The sequence below is a fragment of the Podarcis raffonei genome, chromosome 3 (assembly GCF_027172205.1).
Source record: "Podarcis raffonei isolate rPodRaf1 chromosome 3, rPodRaf1.pri, whole genome shotgun sequence".
In the NCBI taxonomy this organism is placed as follows: domain Eukaryota; kingdom Metazoa; phylum Chordata; class Lepidosauria; order Squamata; family Lacertidae; genus Podarcis; species Podarcis raffonei.
Window position 1 is genome coordinate 122,543,874 of NC_070604.1, and position 20,810 is coordinate 122,564,683.

At 45.7% G+C, this 20,810-nt stretch overlaps 1 protein-coding gene across 1 annotated transcript in view; it reads right to left on the reverse strand.

The window, feature by feature from the left end:
• The window catches only part of OTOF (otoferlin), a 199,326-nt gene that overhangs the window by 55,160 nt on the left and 123,356 nt on the right, over positions 1–20,810 (reverse strand). Inside the window, exons 13-24 of the mRNA XM_053383844.1 lie at positions 20,238–20,424; positions 17,107–17,293; positions 15,860–16,083; positions 14,829–14,937; positions 12,895–13,081; positions 11,285–11,405; positions 10,115–10,215; positions 9,797–9,887; positions 6,959–7,075; positions 4,647–4,799; positions 1,822–2,011; positions 632–756 (exon numbers count right to left, since the gene is read on the reverse strand). Coding sequence (XP_053239819.1) covers positions 632–756; positions 1,822–2,011; positions 4,647–4,799; positions 6,959–7,075; positions 9,797–9,887; positions 10,115–10,215; positions 11,285–11,405; positions 12,895–13,081; positions 14,829–14,937; positions 15,860–16,083; positions 17,107–17,293; positions 20,238–20,424 — 1,792 coding nt within the window. The remainder of the gene's footprint in view (positions 1–631; positions 757–1,821; positions 2,012–4,646; positions 4,800–6,958; positions 7,076–9,796; positions 9,888–10,114; positions 10,216–11,284; positions 11,406–12,894; positions 13,082–14,828; positions 14,938–15,859; positions 16,084–17,106; positions 17,294–20,237; positions 20,425–20,810) is intronic.

Sequence of the window (20,810 nt, forward strand, 5' to 3'; positions counted from 1 at the left end):
GGGCATCTAAATTCTGAAGCCACCTCCACTTCACATTTAAGCACCTTTTTTTTTTAAAAAAAATCATTTTTATACAGGAAGGCCTTTTGCAAAATTGGCAGGCAAAAAGTTGCTAAATGTGTGTATTAGGAGAAAATCACAATAAAATGGATTTTGAGAATAACTTTTCTTTTTTAAAAAACAAGACAGATGCAGAATTGCAGAAAATTGAAGACTGGAATCTACACTTTGGAACTCCCTGCCAATTGATATCGGACAGTTGCCTGCTAAAGCCATTATCGTTTAAACAAGCCCAATCAGGTGTTTTAATCCATTTTTGGTCTTTTGTTGTTTTTAACTTTTCGGAAGTCTTAAATTACTGTTGTTTTCTTGTTGATAATTTTCTTGTTTGATTTTTTTTTTTTGTAAACCCGTTTGAGGTTTGTTTTGTTTTACAACCAAACAGGGTATTAATTTTATGAAATGGATAATAACAATGTGGAACTGAGATGAAACCGTACTGGCAGGTTTGGCCACCCTCAACAGGAGCCACGAGCAATTTGGGCTGCGCGGAACATCACCTCCTCTTTTAACAAGCAAGAAATTCAGACAAGGACCACTTGTCTCCGAATCACACATTTCCTCCTCTTACCTCCGTGCACTGACTCTGCGTGATGAAAAAGACCCGAGCAAAGGGATCGGAGAGGCCGCTGCTGTCAGCTGCGAAGAGACTCCTGGCTTGGTACATGTGGACACGAAGCTGGAAGACCTGCTTCACTGCACAGGGTAAAGGAAAGGAAAGGAAAGAGAGGGAGTGACTCCGTGTGGATTTGGGGCAGCGACAGAGGACCACGAGTGAAGGAGAAAACCATTTAGCTGACACTGTAAACGGAATGTACAAAATTCACACTTTGCAAACGAATGCACAACGAAACCGCAGCACTTCTTTGAAATTTGCAGTTCTGCGAAATTTGGGGTGCAGTTCCCCAGCCAGAGATTGCACAGAAGGATGTGTATATTGGTGAAAATATTGTATTAAAAATGCATTGTATTAGGGGGAAGTGTGTTTGGAGGGGGTGGAATACATTGTAATGGGCGACATTGCAGAAGAAGAAGAATTTGGATTTGATATCCCGCTTTCTCACTACCCAAAGAAGTCTCAAAGCGGCCAACATTCTCCTTTCCCTTCCTCCCCCACAACAAACACTCTGTGAGGTGAGTGAGGCTGAGAGACTTCAAAGAAGTGTGACTGGCCCAAGGTCACCCAGCAGCTGCAGGTGGAGGAGCGGAGACGCGAACCCGGTTCACCAGATTACGAGTCTACTGCTCTTAACCACTACACCACACTGGCTCTCCCACACTGGGGGGAAAATGCATTGTATTAGGAGGACATTGTTTTTTTGAGGGGAATGCTTACATTAGTCAAAAGTATGTGCAAAAAATGTGCATTAAGAGAAATGTGCACAAATATATATCCTTTTTTTAAAATATTGCAGGCGTTTGCAGAAATGGGATGCTGAAGACTGGGGAAATGAGAAACACAGAGAAGCTGAAATTGTTGGATTCATGCATCCTAAAGACTGATATGCATTTGGCATTTGCCTGAGTGTAGCCATTGGGCATCTTTTAAGGTGATCCTTTCATAACACCTGAGGACCTGCCTTCAGTACGAAAGGCTGAGCCTGGGCAAAATCTAACACAGTCAGGAAGACAGTGCCTCTGAGCGTGCTCTGGGTGCCTTAAAGAAGACCTGCCCTGCCACACCTGGGATTACAGGTAGGGCACAAAGGTGAGCCTGTGGGGTCCCCAAGCCCTCCAGAAGCAAGGAAGGGGTTCTCTTACTGTTGTACAGGAGGCTGATGGGTGGGAAGGAAGGGATGTTCTGGCCCTTAGGAAGTTTCTTCTCCTCAAAGCCGCAGGGCAGGCCGCTGAGGAAGTCCTTGCGCTGTTTGTTCAGCCCCAGCCACAAATAGATCTCCATCTTGGCTTGCACTGTCCAGCCGGCCGGCCCAAAACCTTTTTTCCCCGGTAACTGAGTGAAGAAAGGCCAAGGAAGAGAGAGAAAGAGAGAAAGAGCGCATTACACACCCATCACTTTTCTCTAAGCACCAGAAGTCCCCTTTCTTTGTTATTTTTGTTATTTTGCAATTTAATCTTCATTGATTTTTAATTTGAATACATTTCCCGCAAAAAGGACCAAAGAAAAAACAAATCACATCAAATACAAAAAAGAATAAATTACATATAAAATAAAGTTCTTCCATATGTTGAGACTTCCATCTTCCTCAGTATTTGTTTCCTTGTTGACTGCATATTGTATGGCCTTTAATTTACCATAAATTATCTATATCCTTTGTAGCATATAACATTGCAAAGCATGTCAAATATTTCATATGTGAACAATGTTCTTTTATTAAATATAATCTGTATATATCCCATTCTTTGTTAAAACTTTTGGTTTGCCTGGTTCCTAATTTTCCCTGTCATCTTTGCCAATTCTACATAATCAGATAATTTCGCCTGCCACTCCATTTTAGTTGGTCTTTTGTCTCCCTTCAGAAGTCCCCCTTTGCATCTGAGTCTTGAAATGCACAAATTGTTTGGGCCACAAACCCATTGCTGTCAACGTTTCCCTTTTTTAAAGGGAAATTCCCTTACTCCAAATAGGATTCCTCGCAAGAAAAGGGAAAAGTTGACAGCTATGCACAAACCTGCACCCAAGTGAGTTTATGGAAGGCCACACGTCTGCAAGGGAGACCAGGCTGGTGTCCTTAAACCAGCAAGTCAAATGCAAGGTGTTACCATTAGGATAAAAAAAAGAAGAAAAACCGTTAACAACTCAGAACTGGTTTTACCTATGAGATTCCCTTGCTCCACTTCAATTTGCAGAACTGGTACCCTTACAAGTGCCAGGCAATACCCATTCCACCTTTGCAATAACTCAATCTTTTAGTATGGCAACCCCTGCACTTTGGAACTCCCTGCCTCTTGATGCCGGGCAGACACCTTTGAGGTACTGTATTTTCTGGCGTATAAGACTACTTTTTAACCCAGGAAAATCTTCTCAAAAGTTGGGGGTCGTCTTAAACGCCGGCTACAGCAGCAGCTCCTGCAGCAACTCCCCACCAAAGGATAAAACGACAGCAAATTAAATCAGAGGACACCAAGCTCTCTAGATGAAGCAGAAATACGCTTGAAAATTGGCCCCAGAAGCCCCCGGCCACTGGGAAGTGGAGCGGATTTCCGAGCTGGACTGGAGACTGTTTTTTTAAAAAAATTATTTGGTGTGCTTTGGAAGAGGGGTAGTCTTATACGGCGAGTATATCCCAAACTCTATATTTTAACTGGTAAATTTGGGGGGGTCGTCTTTTACGCCCAGTCGTCTTATACGTCAGAAAATATGGTACTTTTTCATGCCTGCTTGAAAACGTTTTTGTTTTGACCTCTCTACCCACAGCACTGGATGTACAGTGGCGCAGGCAGTTCCCACACACAGGGTGCCAAGCTGTGATGAAGGTGGCATGAAACTATGGCATCGCACACTTGAGAGCATGCGCAGAATGGAAGGTGAGGCAGGGAGGGCACCAATTTTGCCCTTGCTCAGGGTACCATATTACCAAAGTCCCAGATGTTTAGAAAGCTGGCGTGAGTTTTAGAAAAAGAAGGGACATTTTATCATATGTGGTGGGGATGTAAGAAAGTAAAAAACTTCTGGGAAATGATATGATATATAATGAGATGAAAAAGATGTTGAAATATACTTTCTTAAAAAACCAGAAGCATTTTTACTTGGTATTATAGGTGAGGACATTAATAGACAAGATGTTAAATTGTTCTTATATGCAACAACAGCGGCAAGAGCATTGTTAGCCCAGAAATGGAAGCAAGAAGAAATTCAGACGAAAGAAGAATGGCAGACGAAATTAATGGACTACGCAGAATTGGACAAAATGACAGGAAGGATTCGAAACCTGCGGGACCAGAGATTTGCAGAAGATTGGAAAAAATATACAAACTATTTGAAGAGCAACTGTAATCAACAAATTACACTAGTAGGACTACAAGAAGTTTTCTAAGGGAAAATATATGAAATATTGCAAAATAGAGAAAGAAGAGAGACTAGTTATGAGACTTAAAGGTAATAGTGAAAGTGAGAAATGTATATTAAGTGATTAGATTGGAAAATTTTCAGATGTGATTGATGGAAGTCAAAAAAACTGTATAAGATGTTAAAGTGTGTTTAAGTATTGTTGAAAATGATATGTTAAAAACAAATAAATAATTATATATAAAATAAAAAAAGAAAGTGCAAAAAAAAGAAAGAGAGAGCATGCGCAGAATGGAAGGTGAGGCAGAAAGGGAACCAATTTTGTCCTTGCTCAGGGTACCATATTACCAAAGTCCCAGATGTTTAGAAAGCTGGCATGAGTTTTAGTTGGTTCCCAGTCTATCGCCATTTTAACTTTTTGAAAGGCTTTCCGAATTGCACAACGGCTGAAGGCCGGGCAGCCTCTGACACTCTGAGATGATGGAGCAGACAAGAGGACTTTGGCACCTGAGATGCTTCTTATCCACCTCTCATGCCCCCCTGCCTCCCAGCCTCCCCTCATCCGTCTGCAGGTCCACTGCGTCCCAAGGAGGGGGTTAAAAAGCAACCGTCACGTCACCCTCAGGAAGACGGTCTTCACTTTGGCGCAGTCCTTCCCCGTTTCCTCGTCCACGATGGAGTAGAGGATGTCTTTGGAGGGGATGCGGGCGTAGGCGATGCGCTTGTTGTTGCTCATCATCCAGATGAAGACATCCGGGATGCTGTGTTGGGGCTGGGAAGGGAGGAGAGGGAGCAGAGAGAAGGTTCAAGAGCTGAGTGGCACCCAGGAACACTGGAGCTAGCCTCTCCATCCATCGCAACCAAGTGCAGCCAGGGGCAGGCCCAGATAGAGGGGGGGCATATGGGCCACTTGGCCCGGGCCTCCAATTCCAAAGGGGGCCTCGGTCAGCATATTCACAACCACAGGGGATGCACTGGGGCGAACGCGGAGGCGCAAAGGCGGTGGTGGGCGGATTCCCTGGGGCCATGGCTGGCAGCGCAAGAGAAAAGCTTCCCCGGCGTCCGGAGCGGGACCTGCGATCGGCTCCACAGAGGAGCGCGGAACGGGCGCCGGGTGGGTGGAGGCGACCAAGGCTCCAGCAGCCAGCGCGCCGTGAACGTGATGGTGGACCACGTTTTTCATGCTGTTAAAAGTTGGTGAGTTTTTGTTTGAAATCTTGTTTGCCAAAAATTAAAACCACACGTATCTTAAAGATAAGTGTGTTGGCTTTCTTATCGCTAAGTGTTTTTGTGTTTTTTTTGAAAATGATTAAAAATTGATGAAGATGTGACCATTTGTTTAAAATTTTGTTGAGTAGGCCAAGAATATTACTTACACCCGAGGAGTACATATAGCTCAATGAGGATAAAATTGGGTGGAAACCATTATTTTTAAAGAAATAGTGGCTTAGGAGCAATAGTGGCTTTCTCACTTGCATACATCTTTTTAAAGAGTAGAATAAGAAGGCAGAGAATTTTAATTATAATTTAATTATAATTAATAGTCAAATTTGTCTACTTAAAAATTGATTTTACCCAGGGTAAAAAAAGGGGGGCACATTATCTACCTGGCCTGGGCCTCTGCCTGGCTCTGCAAGGCGCTGCCCAGGGGGCAGCAAGTGACCTCACCCAGGAGCCCAGGAAATAACACCTGGGGAAGCCACTCCCCATTTTCAAGCACCAGCTCTCACTTCCTGTTCTAAGGGTTTCCCCCAGTCTCTCTCGAACTTGGTTCTCCTTGTCTCTGGCTCTGCCTGATTCTTCTTGCTGCCTTTGGACTCCTCTGCCTGCCTGTGACCTCAGCTCCTCTTGAGCTCAGCTCCTGGTCTCCCAAATACTTGCCACCCTGGCGTAACTGCTTGCCCGCTTCAAGAGGCAATTTGCCCACAATCCCCTGTGCTCCTGTCTTCAGGGCTGGATCTGCCACGTGGATCCAGTGCAGACTTCATAGAACCAAATAATAATAATAATAATAATAATAATAATAATAATAATAATAATAATTTATTTATACCCCGCCCATCTGGCTGGGTTTCCCCAGCCACTCTGGATGGCTTCCAACAAAGTATTAAAATACAGTGGTCTGTTAAACATTAAACCTGACCATTAGGTCCAGTCGTGACCGACTCTGGGGTTGCGGCTCTCATCTCGCTTTACTGGCCGAGGGAGCCGGCGTACAGCTTCCGGGTCATGTGGCCAGCATGACTAAGCTGCTTCTGGCAAACCAGAACAGCACATGGAAACGCCGTTTACCTTCCCACCGGAGCGGTACCTATTTATCTACTTGCACTGGCGTGCTTTCGAAATGCTAGGTTGGCAGGAGCAGGGACCGAGCAACAGGAGCTCACCCTGTTGCGGGGATTCGAACCGCCGACCTTCTGATCAGCAAGCCCTAGGCTCTGTGGTTTAACCCACAGCGCCACCCACGTCCCACGTCTGTTAAACATTAAAAGCTTCCTTAAACAGGGCTGCCTTAAGATGTCTTCTGAAAGTCTGGTAGTTGTTTTTCTCTTTAACATCTGGTGGGAGGGCGTTCCACAGGGCGGATACCACCACCGAGAAGGCCCTCTGCCTAGTTCCCTGTAACTTGGCTTCTCACAGTGAGAGAACCACCAGAAGGCCCTCGGCACTGGACCTCAGTGTCCGGGCAGAACGATGGGGGTGGAGACGCTCCTTCAGGTCTACAGGACCGAGGCAGTTTAGGGCTTTAAAGGTCAGCACCAACACTTTGAATTGTGCTCGGAAACGTACACAGATTAGGAAGGAGATCAAAGGGTCATTCAATCCAGCCCCCTGTGTTTCCCAGTTCCTGCATGTTTGGCTGCTCAGAGGCCAGTACAGAGATATTTAATCAAGGCTCAAGTTACATATGGATGAACCTGGTCGCCTCACCTCATCTGCCAGGAACCGCAGCTTTTGCAAGAAGTTCTGTGCCTGCTTCAACTTGTCTCTGATGGTGGTTTTCTTGACCTGGGATCTCATGGTCTTGGCCTGCTGACCCATTGTCTCCTGCAAGGTGTTGGATGCAAGGAGAAAGAGAGAGAGAGAGAGAGAGAGAGAGAGAGAGAGAGAGAGAGAGAGAGAGAGAGAGAGACGTCAGGGGGATGAAAGAGCAGGAAGCAATGGACTGCAAAAATGACATGAATTTAGGAAATGGAAGGGGGTAAGACTCAACATCCCTGTCTACTTTGGTGGTGAGAGAGTTTGGGGTTGGCCTGGGGTGTGGCTGTCCATTTGTGGTTCGCTGTGGTGGTCTTTGTTTTCATGTGTGAGTGGGGTGGGTGGGTGTTTTGGATCAGGTTAGCCATATTGATTCGTATGCTGTTGGTGGATTTTTGTCATTTTGTTGGGCTGTGTGTGTGATAAAGGGGAGCCATACCGGGGTGAAGGTGTCTTCTTCTATTTGTCCCCGTGTCAGTTTCAGTTTATTGGTTAATTTTTCTAGTAAGGCTGTTTCCCATACTATTTGGTACCATTGGTCCATGCTTACTCCTGACAGGTCTCTCCAGTGTCTGGTTATGGTGTTTCTGGCTGCTGAGAGCAGGTGGGTTATGAGTTCTTTGTAGTTTAAATGGGCATTATTGTCTTGGGAGATGTTTAGTAGGGCCAATTCTGGGGTGATTTCTAATACTTGCTTGGTTATTTTACTTATTTCTCGTATGGTTGTTGTCCAAAGGAACACAAGCGAACAGCAAAGAACCTGCACAAGCAACGCTGACACCAAACCCTACGTATAGTAAGTAAAATAGAAACATCGCCACCCGACCCCACCCCCACCCATCTTTCCCCCCCCTCCACCTCTCTCCCCCTTTTCTTCCTAATATCGCAACAAATGAAACTGATTTGTAAAAATGTTACATGGAGGAAAAAATACAAGAGAGAGACATTGCAAACTTTTGTAAATCAAGAAAATCTTTAATATAATAATAATAATAATAATAATAATAATAATAATAATAATAATAATAAAAACATCCTTGTCTACTAAACTGGGGTCACTGCAGGCTCTGCTGATGTCTGTTGCTATCTTACTTTATAAAATGTGATTGTTCAAACAGGTGGTCTTGGAGAAAGGGATGTTGGCAAACACCAATTAGAATGAGAATGGAAGCTGTGGGGGTTTCCGACGTTTGCTGGCTCCTCCAATGTCCAGAAATCAATCAAGCCAGCAAATGCAACGGTACTTGTTCCTGTTTTTGAGCCCACAAATGATCCACAATCGATTGCATTCCCTTCCCCACAATCGCACCCTATTTCCTTGGCACAGAAATGTAACGGCCCATTGGTCAGCAAGGTTCGGAAGTCCCTCTCTCCGAAGACAAGGGAGAGGGCCTTAAAAAGAGCCTCCCTGAAGTTGTGTTCGCTCTCACCATCCAGGATCCAGACCTGATTTAGGGCGAAGATGACTATCCTCGCTGCTTCCTTGTGTGCATCATTACTGCAGTCAAAACCAACCATTCATGTTTTGCCTGATAGGCACATGAAAAGGCCGAGGGTCACAGAACTTTCCTGTAAAAATTGCTAGAAAGAACTCCAAGCTGACCACACATGGGTGTCTGAGCTCCATAGCTCAGACACAATTTTGAACCTCAATTCTGTACTTTTGTAATTCAGATAGTAGTTGTAAACCCGCCTTCTTTTCGCTACTGCAATTGTTGCTTCGATACCCACTTATGTAAGTAAGTAAACACTACTTTTACTTTTTTATGCAACAGTGTATGTGTGATTATTATTTATAAGGGGGAGAAAATGGGTAATACCAGGAGAATCCAGTCTGCCTTTAGAGCATCCTGGATTATTGTTTGTAGAAGCTAAAATATATCTTGTCTCAGCTTCCAAGTTTAAGCTGCAAAGGATGATACTCCGCTGATCTCATAAGCGTGAGGGAGGAAGGAAAATAACTGGTGTCTAAATGCATTCCCACAATGGGTAACAGCTATAGTGTCAGGAATAGGCTAGGATTAGTTCAGTTTTAGAGCCACAATGCTCTGGTTTATTTTGTATTCTGTTTTGACCTTCTGCTTGCTTTTCCTCCACCTTTTATTTTTAATAACATTTCATAATTTGACCATTGATGTGTGTGTGTGTGTGAATTTTAGAATCCTCCACGTCACTTGGAATTCATGCTACTGGAAGTTTAGGACGAGGGTTGTAAGAGACCACCATCTCTGCCTTTACACTCTGAGTAACTCATAAGCAGAGTGCATTGCTCTGTGTCCCTACGCCCTTCTAAAATGTGGTTTGGGGCGGGGTATTGGGTTGTTGTTTTTATTTTGATTATACATTTTGTGGTTTTATATTTTGTTCTGCAAACTGCCCTGAGACCTCCAGGTATTGGGGGGTATATAAATTCAATAAATAATAATATTTAAGGAATATATATATAAAAATGTCCAGTAGCACCTTAGAGACCAAGTTTGTTCTTGGTACAAGCTTTCGTGTGCATGCACACTTCTTCAGATATTTTGGGAAGTTTAGGTGGGGGCGTCCACCAGGGAAATGATCCAGCTGCTTTGATGTTGGACTAGGATATGGGAGGGTAGGGGCAGGAATGACCAGAGAATCGTGCCCACTGGCAACACTGCAGGGCTGTTGTGTTGCAATCAGGTTAGGAAAAGAGTGTGGAAAAGGCTATCTTGGGCACCTCCGCCTTCATAGCGGGCACCATGCCCATTGAACCCCCTGCCCATTCCCTTTTCCTTTTTTTCCCCCAGCTGGGGAGACACTCACCAGTTCCCGCATGCAGGATTTCAGCCTCTCCCGGTCCAGCCGCGTCCGGGAGGAATGGTTCTGGTCCTTGTTGGAGAGGGTCACAAATCGCCTGTTGGGACAGGTCAAAGGGTAGGGCAGAGAAGAGAGACTTAAGCTGGTGCCAACAAGAAAGGGCAGCAAAGATGGTCTTGGAGGGTGTGTGTGTCTGTGTGTGTCTGTGTGTGTGTGTGCCCAGACTTGAGGAGACAGTTTGGCAGCGAGCCGAATCTCATGGCCCTTCCCTTGCAACTTCCTGATATTTTGAGGGTCCTTCTCCCCCAGTTGTGGCTGACTCACAGGCATGCACTGCTCAGCTCCTCCAGGACCCCGCGGAGGCGCCGTTCTGGGTGGGGCTTCTCAGTCTTCATCATCTCATGAACATCATTCAAGCCTTCTTCCTGGAAGGTCAGAAACAACCATCAATGTAGCAGGGCTACCAGGCAGGGTGGGGCTCAGGAAGACAGGGAACTAATGCCAGTGTAGTGGAAGAAGCAAAGATCACCAGTGTTGAAGCAATGATTCTTCAACATCAGCTTTGTTGGACTGGTCATGTTGCGCGGATGCCTGATGATCGTCTTCCAAAGCAACTACTCTATTCTGAACTTTAAAATGGTAAGCGTAATACTGGTGGTCAACAAAAGAGGTTTAAAGACTCTCTCAAAGCAAATTTTTAAAAATGTAGTTTAAAGGTAAAGGGACCCCTGACCATTAGGTCCAGTCGTGGCCGACTCTGGGGTTGTGGCGCTCATCTCGCTTTATTGGCCGAGGGAGCCGGCATACAGCTTCCGGGTCATGTGGCCAGCAGGACTAAGCCGCTTCTGGCAAACCAGAGCAGTGCACAGAAATGCCATTTACCTTCCCGCTGGAGTGGTTCTTATTTATCTACTTGCACTTTGACGTGCTTTCGAACTGCTAGGTTGGCAGGAGCTGGGACCGAGCAACAGGAGCTCACCCCATCGCGGGGATTCGAACCGCCTACCTTCTGATCGGCAAGCCCTTGGCTCTGTGGTTTAACCCACAGCGCCACCCGCGTCCCTCAAAAATGTAGTATAAACACCAACAATTGGGAAACACTGGCCTGTGAGTGCTCCAATTGGAGAACAGCCTTTACCAAAGGTGACATGGGCTTTGAAGATGCTCAAACTCAGGACAAAAGGGAGAAACGTACTAAGAGGAAGGCACACTTGGCAAACCCTCAACATGATCAACTCCCACCCGGAAACCTATGTCCCCACTGTGGAAGGACGTGTGGATCCAGAATTGGCCTCCACAGTCACTTACGGACTCATTGTTAAAACCATGTTTATGGAAGACAATCTTACTCGGCTACGAGGGATCGCTGAAGAAGAAGAAGATAGAATTGCAGAGTTGGAAGGGGCCGAGGGTCATCTAGCAACTGGAGCCAGGGGTCACCCCAGTGTTTCCCTCCCCACCCCACACCTCCTCCAGACCCTCTTGGGTGCCTACCAGCTTGTCCGCAATCTTGTCCATGATGTTGGAGTTGTAGAGACGCCTCCGCTGATCCTGCCACCAGCTCTTGATGTAGATGCAAGGCTTCTTCTCAAAATACGGCAGGTGAAAGTAGTTCCTGGAAGCAGGGGGAGGGAAGAGAAGGTGGTAAACCTCAGGAGTTGAAAGGGGATGCAGGGGGGCAGCAACTGTTCAGAACTTATGGAACTCCCTGCCACAAGATGCGGAGACGGTTGCTGGCTTAGCTGGCTTTCAGAGAAGTTATCACAGGCTGTTAGCCATGATACGTTCTCAAGGAAGCTGCTAAGTTCAGAGACAGCACACCACCAAATGGTCTCTGCCGCCATCAAACCCTCCCTGTAGACTTCTTACAAATATTTGGCTAGCCATGGTTAGATGGGACATTGTATGGCCGATCTATCTGGAAGATAAATTGTATTTCGAAGAGTTAGTGATTTGATCTGGTTATCCATCCTGCCTCTGTTCCTTCCCTATCCGTGTCTCTTGTTAAGTTCTTGGATGGCTGAGAACAGCCTGTAATGCCTTAATCAGCTGGGAGGAAGTGATATTGCTGGGGACCTTCTTTGATAATAAATAAAATAATAATAATAATAATAATAATAATAATAATAATAATAATAATAATAATTTATTATTTATACCCCGCCCATCTGGCTGGGTTTCCCCAGCCACTCTGGGGGGCTTCCAACAGGACACTAAAATACAATAACCGATTAAACATTAAAAGCTTCCCTAAACAGGGCTGCCTTCAGATGTCTTCTAAAACTCTGGCACGGGTGCCACCACCGAGAAGGCCCCGAGAACGATGGAGGTGGAGACGCTCCTTCAGATATACAGGACCGAGGCCGTTTAGGGCTTTAAAGGTCAGCACCAACACTTTGAATTGTGCTCGGAAACGTACTGGGAGCCAGTGTAGGTCTTTCAAGACCGGTATTATATGGTCTTGGTGGCCACTCCCAGTCACCAGTCTAGCTGCCGCATTCTGGATTAGTTGCCATTTCCGGGTCATCTTCAAAGGTAGCCCCACGTAGAGTGCATGGCAGTAGTTCAAGCAGGAGATAACTAGAGCATGCACCACTCTGGCGAGACAATCCGCGGGAAGGTAGGGTCTCAGCCTGTGTACCAAATAGAGCTGGGAGACAGCTGCCCTGGACACAGAATTAACCTGCACCTCCATGGACAGCTGTGAGTCCAAAATGACAACCAGGCTGCGCACCTGGTCCTTCAGGGGCACAGTTACCCCATTTATGGATCAATGGTCTCGTTAGATAGCAAAATTCATGTTAAATCACTGTTTTAGGGGTTGTTTTTAAAAGTCTAGAACAGATTAATCCATTTTGCATTACTTTCTATGGGAAAGCGTGCCTTGGTTTTGGAACATTTTGGTTTTGGAACGGACTTCCGGAACGGATTAAGTATGAGAACCAAGGTACCACTGTAATGAATGATCGGCACGTAGCCACTCGGGCAAGCTATACAGTCCTAAGGACATAAGGAGGCAAGAAGAAATTCTGGGACCTCTCTCCACCACCCTTTCCAACAACAAGGTTTTTCACGTCAACCAGACTGGCCAAAGTTTCGCTTGCCTGTCGGTGATCAAAGGCCTCAAAGGTGGAGAAGAGGAGATGGAGACAAACTCCCCATCGTCTGTGCTTTCCTCATCACTCTCGTTCTCCAGCAGCTGAGACTCTTCCTCGTTTCCATCTCCTCCACTATCCTTCTTCTTCTTGATCATGGGCTTGGACATCCCGTCGATTTCATTGCCATAATTGCCTGGGGGAAACGGAAGGGATAGAATCACCATGGAACGGCAGAGTCGGAGGGAACTAGGGTTGCCATACAGCCAGAATTTCCCAGACGTAGTTGGTATTTACCCCTCGCAACTTTTGTCTCTGGATCTACACTTTTTGAACTATGCAACCTTAGGATCTTGTGATACACGGTTCAGGAATATTCTGAGTCAAGGGCAGCACGTCATGCCGGTGGTCAACAAAAGAGGTTTAAAGACTAAAGGCAAATTTAAGAAAATGTAGCATAAACACCGACAAATGGGAAACAATGGCCTGCGAGCGCTCCAGTTGGAGAACAGCCTTTCCCAAAGGTGTCCTGGGCTTTGAAGACACTCGAACTCAGGACGCAAGGGAGAAACGTGCTAAGAGGAAGGCACGCTTGGCAAACCCTCACCGTGATTAACTCCCGCCCGGAAACCTATGTCCCCACTGTGGAAGGACGTGTGGGTCCAGAATTGGCCACCATAGTCACTTATGGACTCACTGTTAAGACCGTGTTTATGGAAGACGATCTTACTTGGCTACAAGGGATCACCAAAGAAGAAGAAGAAGCCTCAGATTCGATTTCTGATACCACTTTGTGGGAGTGACGCTCCACCGGTGCTGAGGCACACCTCGCACCTGGCATGCCACAGCGTGCCAAGGAGCCTTGCGGCCACTCTCCCTGAACTTGTGGCCTCTTGGCTAGCAAACAGCATTTCCCCCCTGACCGTTTGTCCTCCCACAGATTTGGTTACTAGACTTAATGCTTGGCTGGAGCATGACCGGGGACACAGATGTAATCAAGTATCAGGGAAAACATTTTAGGGAAAAACCTGCTGACACGTGTATTTGACAACACTGGAAATGTGCTTAGATGGGGACATGTCATGTTCAGGGTGGTTTCACTACTGTTTCCAATTGTCGTCTTCTGCTAATAAAAGGAGCCTCTGCACAGCTAGTCGGCAGCTTGCTTGGAGCATGCTTGCTAGCGTGCTTCTGCACGGCTCACCTGCATTTAACCTCCCGTCGTCCTTTGTTATTCCTACACACTTGGTCCTCAGAGAGCCCATGCTCTTCTTCCAAAGCCACATTTTGCACATGGTTCTTGTAATGTCTCATTCTCACATTGCATAATGTTGCAGGTTGCCTTTAATTGCTCAATTGATGCATGAGTATGGGAACTATTTAAATGTCTCCTCCCTCTCTGCTCTACTGCTCTTGTTTTCCTTATGCTTGCTCTTGACTCTGACTATGGAAGAAGACCGATGTGAGAGTTGCCTTGTTTTGTTATTTGCTTTCTAAATAAAACCCTTGATGTTACTATTCCAACCACAGTTGCTTCTGCTGCATTCTGCTGTAAAGGACTGAGTTTATTTGCTGCAAACAGGAGTTACCGTATTTTTCGCACTATAAGACGCATCACACCATAAGACGCACCTAGTTTTTGGAGCAAGAAAACAAGAAGAAAAATATCCTGAATCTCAGAAGTCAGAACAGCAAGAGGGATCGCTGTGCAGTGAAAGCAGCGATCCCTCTTGCTGTTCTGGCTTCTGGGATAGCTGCGCAGCCTGCATTCGCTCCATAAGACGCACACACATTTCCCCGTACTTTTTAGGAGGGAAAAAGTGAGTCTTATAGAGCAAAATATATGGTAAATGCTCACAGTTCTGTGCTCACAGCACCCCAGAAGGCTAATGCCCCTCCTTGGTGGGGCTGCTCACCCCATCCCTTAATGAAGCCATACCAACCTATGGTGACCTCAAAGTTGATGGGCTTGTCTCCATTCTTCCTGTCAATCATGGTGGCCTCCAGGAAGGATCCAAAGAGAAAGAACTCATCCATCTTGCCCGTGCAGTTCTGTTGGGTGGGAGAAGGACATAAGAAGAACTTAGGAAGTTGGAGATTTGGGGTAGAATGAATTTATTGTTCTGGGGAAGAATATCAGTGATTAAAATGATTGTCTTGCTAAGAATGTTATTTTTATTCCAATCGATCCTGGTGATAGGCGGTACTGGAAGCTTTAAAGAATGGCAAAAAAAATAATAATTCCAGATTCATCTGGCAGGGGAAGAAAACAAGGATAAAATATAAAATGTTATCAGATGTTAAAGAGAGATGGGGTTTCGCCCTGCCAGACTTAAAACTATATTATGAGGCATCCTGTATTTGCTGGATCTGGGATGGGATAATATTGAGAAATGGGGATATTTTAGATTCAGAAGAACATGATAACACATTTGGATGGCATGCATATTTATGGTATGACAAAGCAAAGGTTTTCAGAATCATATAATGAGGAAATCAATTTTAGGGTATGGGGAAAATATAAAAAAAATATTAGAACAAAAGGACATAAGAAGAACTTGCTGCATCCGGCTAGAGGGAACCCTGACTGATGAAGCAGTCAAGGCAAGTTCGGCAGATGTGTGAGGAGAGGGTATGGAATCATAGAACTGTAGAGTTGGAAGGGACCCCAGAAGCCATCTAGTCCAGCCCCTTAGAATGCAAGAAGTAAGTAAGGCCCATTTATTTAACTAAAGCAACTGAGAGAAATAAGGGCTGCCTCTAGGGTTCAAATCCTGCAATAACTCACAAGTCAGGAACTAAATCCCAGGGGAAGGAAGTACACAGAAAAGCTAGTGTTCCCTGCTACCTTTGCAGGGGAGCTTAAGGAGCCACAGTATAAACAAGAACTAGCAAGGAATAGATGATAATAACATTAATTTTATTATTTATACCCTGCCCATCTGGCTGGGTTGCGCCAGGATCAGAGACTTACGTCGGCAACTGCCGTGGCCATCTCGACTTGGACTTCGGTGGAGCTGGTAAGCTCCGGGTTGCTGGTATCCAAGATTTCCACGGCCAAGCTGAGCAGGAGGCGGGCACGGAAGGAGACCCCTTCACCCAGGCCCTCGTTCAAGTCCTGGTGCTCGTCCATCAGGGTGTAGTTGCGCGTAGAGCCGTACATGTTCACCCAGGCAGGGCCAAACGTGGGCAGGAAGCCTGGCCAAGAACAGCAGAGCAAAGGGAAGAAGGTCAGTGTTGATGTAGCACATTGTTAACCTGTGGAACTCGCTCCAGCAGGAGCCAATAGCAGAGCCTAATAATAATAATAATAATAATAATAATAATAATAATAATAATAATAATAATAATAATTTATTTATACCCCGCCCATCTGGCTGGGCTTCCCCAGCCACTCTGGGCGGCTTCCAAAAAAATATTAAAATACTGTAATACATCAAACATTAAAAACTTCCCTAAACAGGACTGCCTTCAGATGTCTTCTAAAAGTCTGGTAGTTGTTGTTCTCTTTGACATCTGGTGGGAGGGCATTCCACAGGGCAGGTGCCACCACTGAGAAGGCCCTCTGCCTGGTTCCCTGTAACTTGGCTTCTCGCAGCGAGGGAACCCCCAGAAGGCCCTCGGCGCTGGACCTCAGTGTCCGGGTAAAACAATGGGGTGGAGACGCTCCTTCAGATATACTGGACCGAGGCTGTTGAGGGCTTTAAAGGTCAGCACCAACACTTTGAATTGTGCCCAGAAACTGGGAGTCAATGTAGGTCATTCAAGACTGGTGATATATGGTCTCGGCGGTCGCTCCCAGTCACCAGTCTGGCTGCCGCGTTCTGGATTAGTTGTAGTTTCCGGGTCACCTTCAAAGGTAGCCCCACATAGAGCGCATTGCAGTAGTCCAAGCGGGAGATAACCAGAGCATGCACCACTCTGGCAAGACAGTCCGTGGGCAGATAGGGTCTCAGCCTGTGTACCAGATGGAGCTGGTAAACAGCTGCCCTGGACACGGATTTGACCTGTTCCTCCATGGACAGCTGTGAGTGCAAAATGACTCCCAGGCTGCGCACCTGGTCCTTCAGGGGCACAGTTACCCCATTCAGGACCAGTGAATTGGATGACGTTAAAAGAAAATTAGACCAACCTAATATTAAGTCTATCCTGGATATGCTGTGCCGGTTTTGTTTTTGCTTTTTTGCAAAACAATGGCACTCGGTTCGTGCTTCACCTCACCTTTGTCTCCTTCGTTGGAGATCTTCCTGAGGTCGATAAAATGGGTCCCAATGGCCACGTCGTTGACCTTGTCAGAATCACGGATCTGGACCTTGATCCGCTTGCACAGTGGGGGGAACATTTCCGTGAAGACAATCTGCTCGTTCCACGTGGGCTCGTAGCTGCTTTTCTGGACCGAGGTTTTCCCCTGAGAAAGACATAAGGAGATAAGGACACCAGAAGAAGCTCAACGGGCCAAAACCTGAAGGTTCGTCTAGCCCAGCATCCTGTCTCCAAGAGTGGAGAGGCAGATGTTCCCAGGAAGCCTACAGACAACCATGTTCTCCCACTGTAGTTTGCCAGCAACTAGCATTCAAAGGTATGCTGCTCCTGGTGCTGGAGGCTTCATATAGCCCTCAGGAACTGCATCCCTTGATAGGGATCTTCTGGGAATGATCTAATAGAAGCCAGTGGCCATCTAAGGCTGATCAAAGGTCCCAGGCCATATTGGTAAAACCTATTGGTGTTTCACAACTTTCTGACTAGTTGCAGGACCTTAGCCGACCTAGCAGAGTACACGCAGAATCCACGGAAGCAATTGGTGACTTGGCTGCAGACAGGATAGATGAAGCAGGAACCAGGAACTTGTAGTTAGGTGTTTATTACATGCAGTGGACTATTTACAGGAACAGAACACGGATCTTTAGCTAGCTCTCTCTGACACGACTCACAACTCCTTCACTGACACAGAACTCTGAACTCCAAACTCTGAAGTAACACATTCCAGCTAGTAAGCCATTAATTATCACTCCCTTGAGAGAGCTTGACCAATCAGGGAGCTATCTCCATGCCTCTGTATCACCAGGCAGACTTACTCCTTCACATGAGCTTTTGGCTGTCTGCCAAAACTTAATTGACTCTGTGTGAGTAGCTGCACATACACAGTTTCCCAACACGCCACAACCAGATTGAGCCACGCAGCAGGAGATTACAATTTCACAGAATAATAGATTTGTAGAGTTAGATATTAGCCCCAAGCGCCATCTCGTCCAACCCCCTGCAATTCAGGAATCAAAGCTGAAGAATCCGTGGCAGGTGGCCGTCCAACCTCTGCTTAAAAACCTCCAAGGAAGGTGAAATATACTCGGAGTCGAGAGTGGATTTCATGCTCTTTATTCCGCTCATAGTGGTGAGGAGGAATGGAAGTTCCCCCAGAATGTCTGCTTTATAAACATTATTTACACAAATTAGCCACATGATTGGCTAATTCCAGGATTCACCTATAGGCCAATCAGGCTGCAGATTCACTTTCACCTGGAGCTGGATCGGGTGGCTCCTGTGGACCAATCAGACTGCTGCATTCTGGGTCCTATTGTTCCAGGACCAATCAGACTGCTGCCTTTTGGATCCTATTCAACTTCGTACATAACAGAAGGAGAGTCCACCATCTCCCAAAGGAGACTGTTCCACTGTCAAACAGCTCTTCCTAAGATTTAGTGGGAATTTCTCTTTTAATTTGGATCCAGTGGTTCAGGTCCTACTCTCCGGAGCAGCAGAGTCAGTTCTTAGCAGATATTTGAAGATGGCTCTCCTATCTTATCTCAGTGTCCTCTTTTCCAGGCTAAACATACCCAGTTCCTTCAACCGTTTCTCACAAGGCTTGGTTTTCAGACCCTTGATCACCTTGGTCGCCTTCTTCTGCACACCTTCCAGCTTGTCAACATCTTAAATTGTGGTGCCCTGAATTGGACACAGTATTCCAGATGGGGCTCTGACCAACAGGAAATAGCATGGGACTATTCCTTCCTTTAAAAGAATAGTCCTTTAAAGGAATAGATGCAGGTGGCTCTGTGGGTTAAACCACAGAGCCCAGGACTTGCCGATCAGAAGTTTGGCTGTTCAAATCCCCACGACGGGGTGAGCTCCCGTTGCTCAGTCCCTGCTCCTGCCAACCTAGCAGTTCGAAAGCACGTCAAAGTGCAAGTAGATAAATAGGTACCACTCCGGCGGGAAGGTAAACGGCGTTTCCGTGCGCTGCTCTGGTTCGCCAGAAGCGGCTTGGTCCTGCTGGCCACACGACCTGGAAGCTGTACGCCGGCTCCCTCAGCCAGTAAAGCGAGATGAGCGCCGCAACCCCAGAGTCGGCCACGACTGGACCTAACGGTCAGGGGTCCCTTTACCTTTACCTATTCCTTCCTTTGATCTGGACATTAAACTTCTGTTGATGCAGCCTAGAATAGCATTCGCCTTTTTTGCTGCTGCATCACCCTGTTGACTCCTGTTAAGCTTGTGGTCCACCAAGACCCCTCGATCCTTTTCACGTGTGTGTGTGTGTGTGTGTGTGTGTGTGTGTGTGTAGGGGGCACACAGGGAGGTGTCAATGGCACATAATTTCCCCATTGGATGTCTTAATTAACTCTCTGAAGGGGAATAATGGACTATTTATTTTCCATCTGCACATTGCTGGAAGTAGATAGTCTCACATATTCAAATCATAGAAGTGCAGAACTAGAGGGGATTTCAAGAGGTCATCTAGTCCAACCCCCCCCCCCTGCAAAGCAGGAATCACAACTAAAGCATCCTGGCAAATGGTCTGAAAGCAGATTCTGGGGCTAAACTCTCAGGCCTTCACCAACTTGCAAGTATTTGAGGTGACAACTCCTGTTAGGTCCCACCAGATTGGCCATTGTATATTATATTATATTATATTATATTATATTATATTATATTATATTATATTATATTATATTATATTATTATATTATATTATATTATATTATATTATATTATATTATATTATATTATTTCATTGCTTTGCATTGCATTGCATTGCATTGCATTAATATAATTTTATTTAATTAATAGAAGAAAAGACTGCAACATGATAACGAACAACCGGTAATACTCCGTTGTAACATCCTGGTGGTTTGAAATTTGACAAGCAAAGTTATTTTTCTCAGCACCTTTTGATATCTAAACCAATATAATAATAATTAATTTTTCTTCTATTTATTGAATGGCCGTTGCAGTCTAACTGATTAGAGCAATGGTCCAAAGGATGCACATTTTTTAAAAAGCCAGCTGTCTCTCTGCAAATGAGAGGGACTCTCAGGTTGGCCTAATCCCGAGGCTCTCTTAACATGCCCACGTACCTTTTGTCCTGCAAAGAGGACCTGGACGTAGGGGTCCACCAGGTCCTTGTTCTCTCCAATGAGGGCCTTCTTGACGTTGGCCATGATGCTGGTGTTCATGCGAGGGAGACCCTCTGCCCGGTAGATCTTGATGTAGAAGCGTGCCCACTGCCTCTCTGGAGGGACGCCGTCGGGAAGCAGCAGGTTCCTGCAAGACACAGTCAAGACCGTTTTGGGAAATGATATACAATGAGTTGAAGAAAATGTTCCATCTGACATTTGTTAAGAAACCTGAAGCACTCTTGCCACCGTTGTTGCATACATGAAAATGTTCTTCAATTTTCCTCGGCAGGTTTTTTCCTACAATCCCTAACAAAAATGCTTCAGGCTTTTTTACAAATGTTAATAGGAACATTTTCTTCAACTCATTGTATATCACTTCCCAATTTTTGTTAATCTTACTACAGTCCCACCACATATGGTGAAAAGTCCCTTCTTTTTCCTTACATTTCCAGCATATATTTGAAGCAGTTTTATACACTCTTCCTATCTGCACTAGTGTTATATACTATCTATACATCATTTTCATGTAAT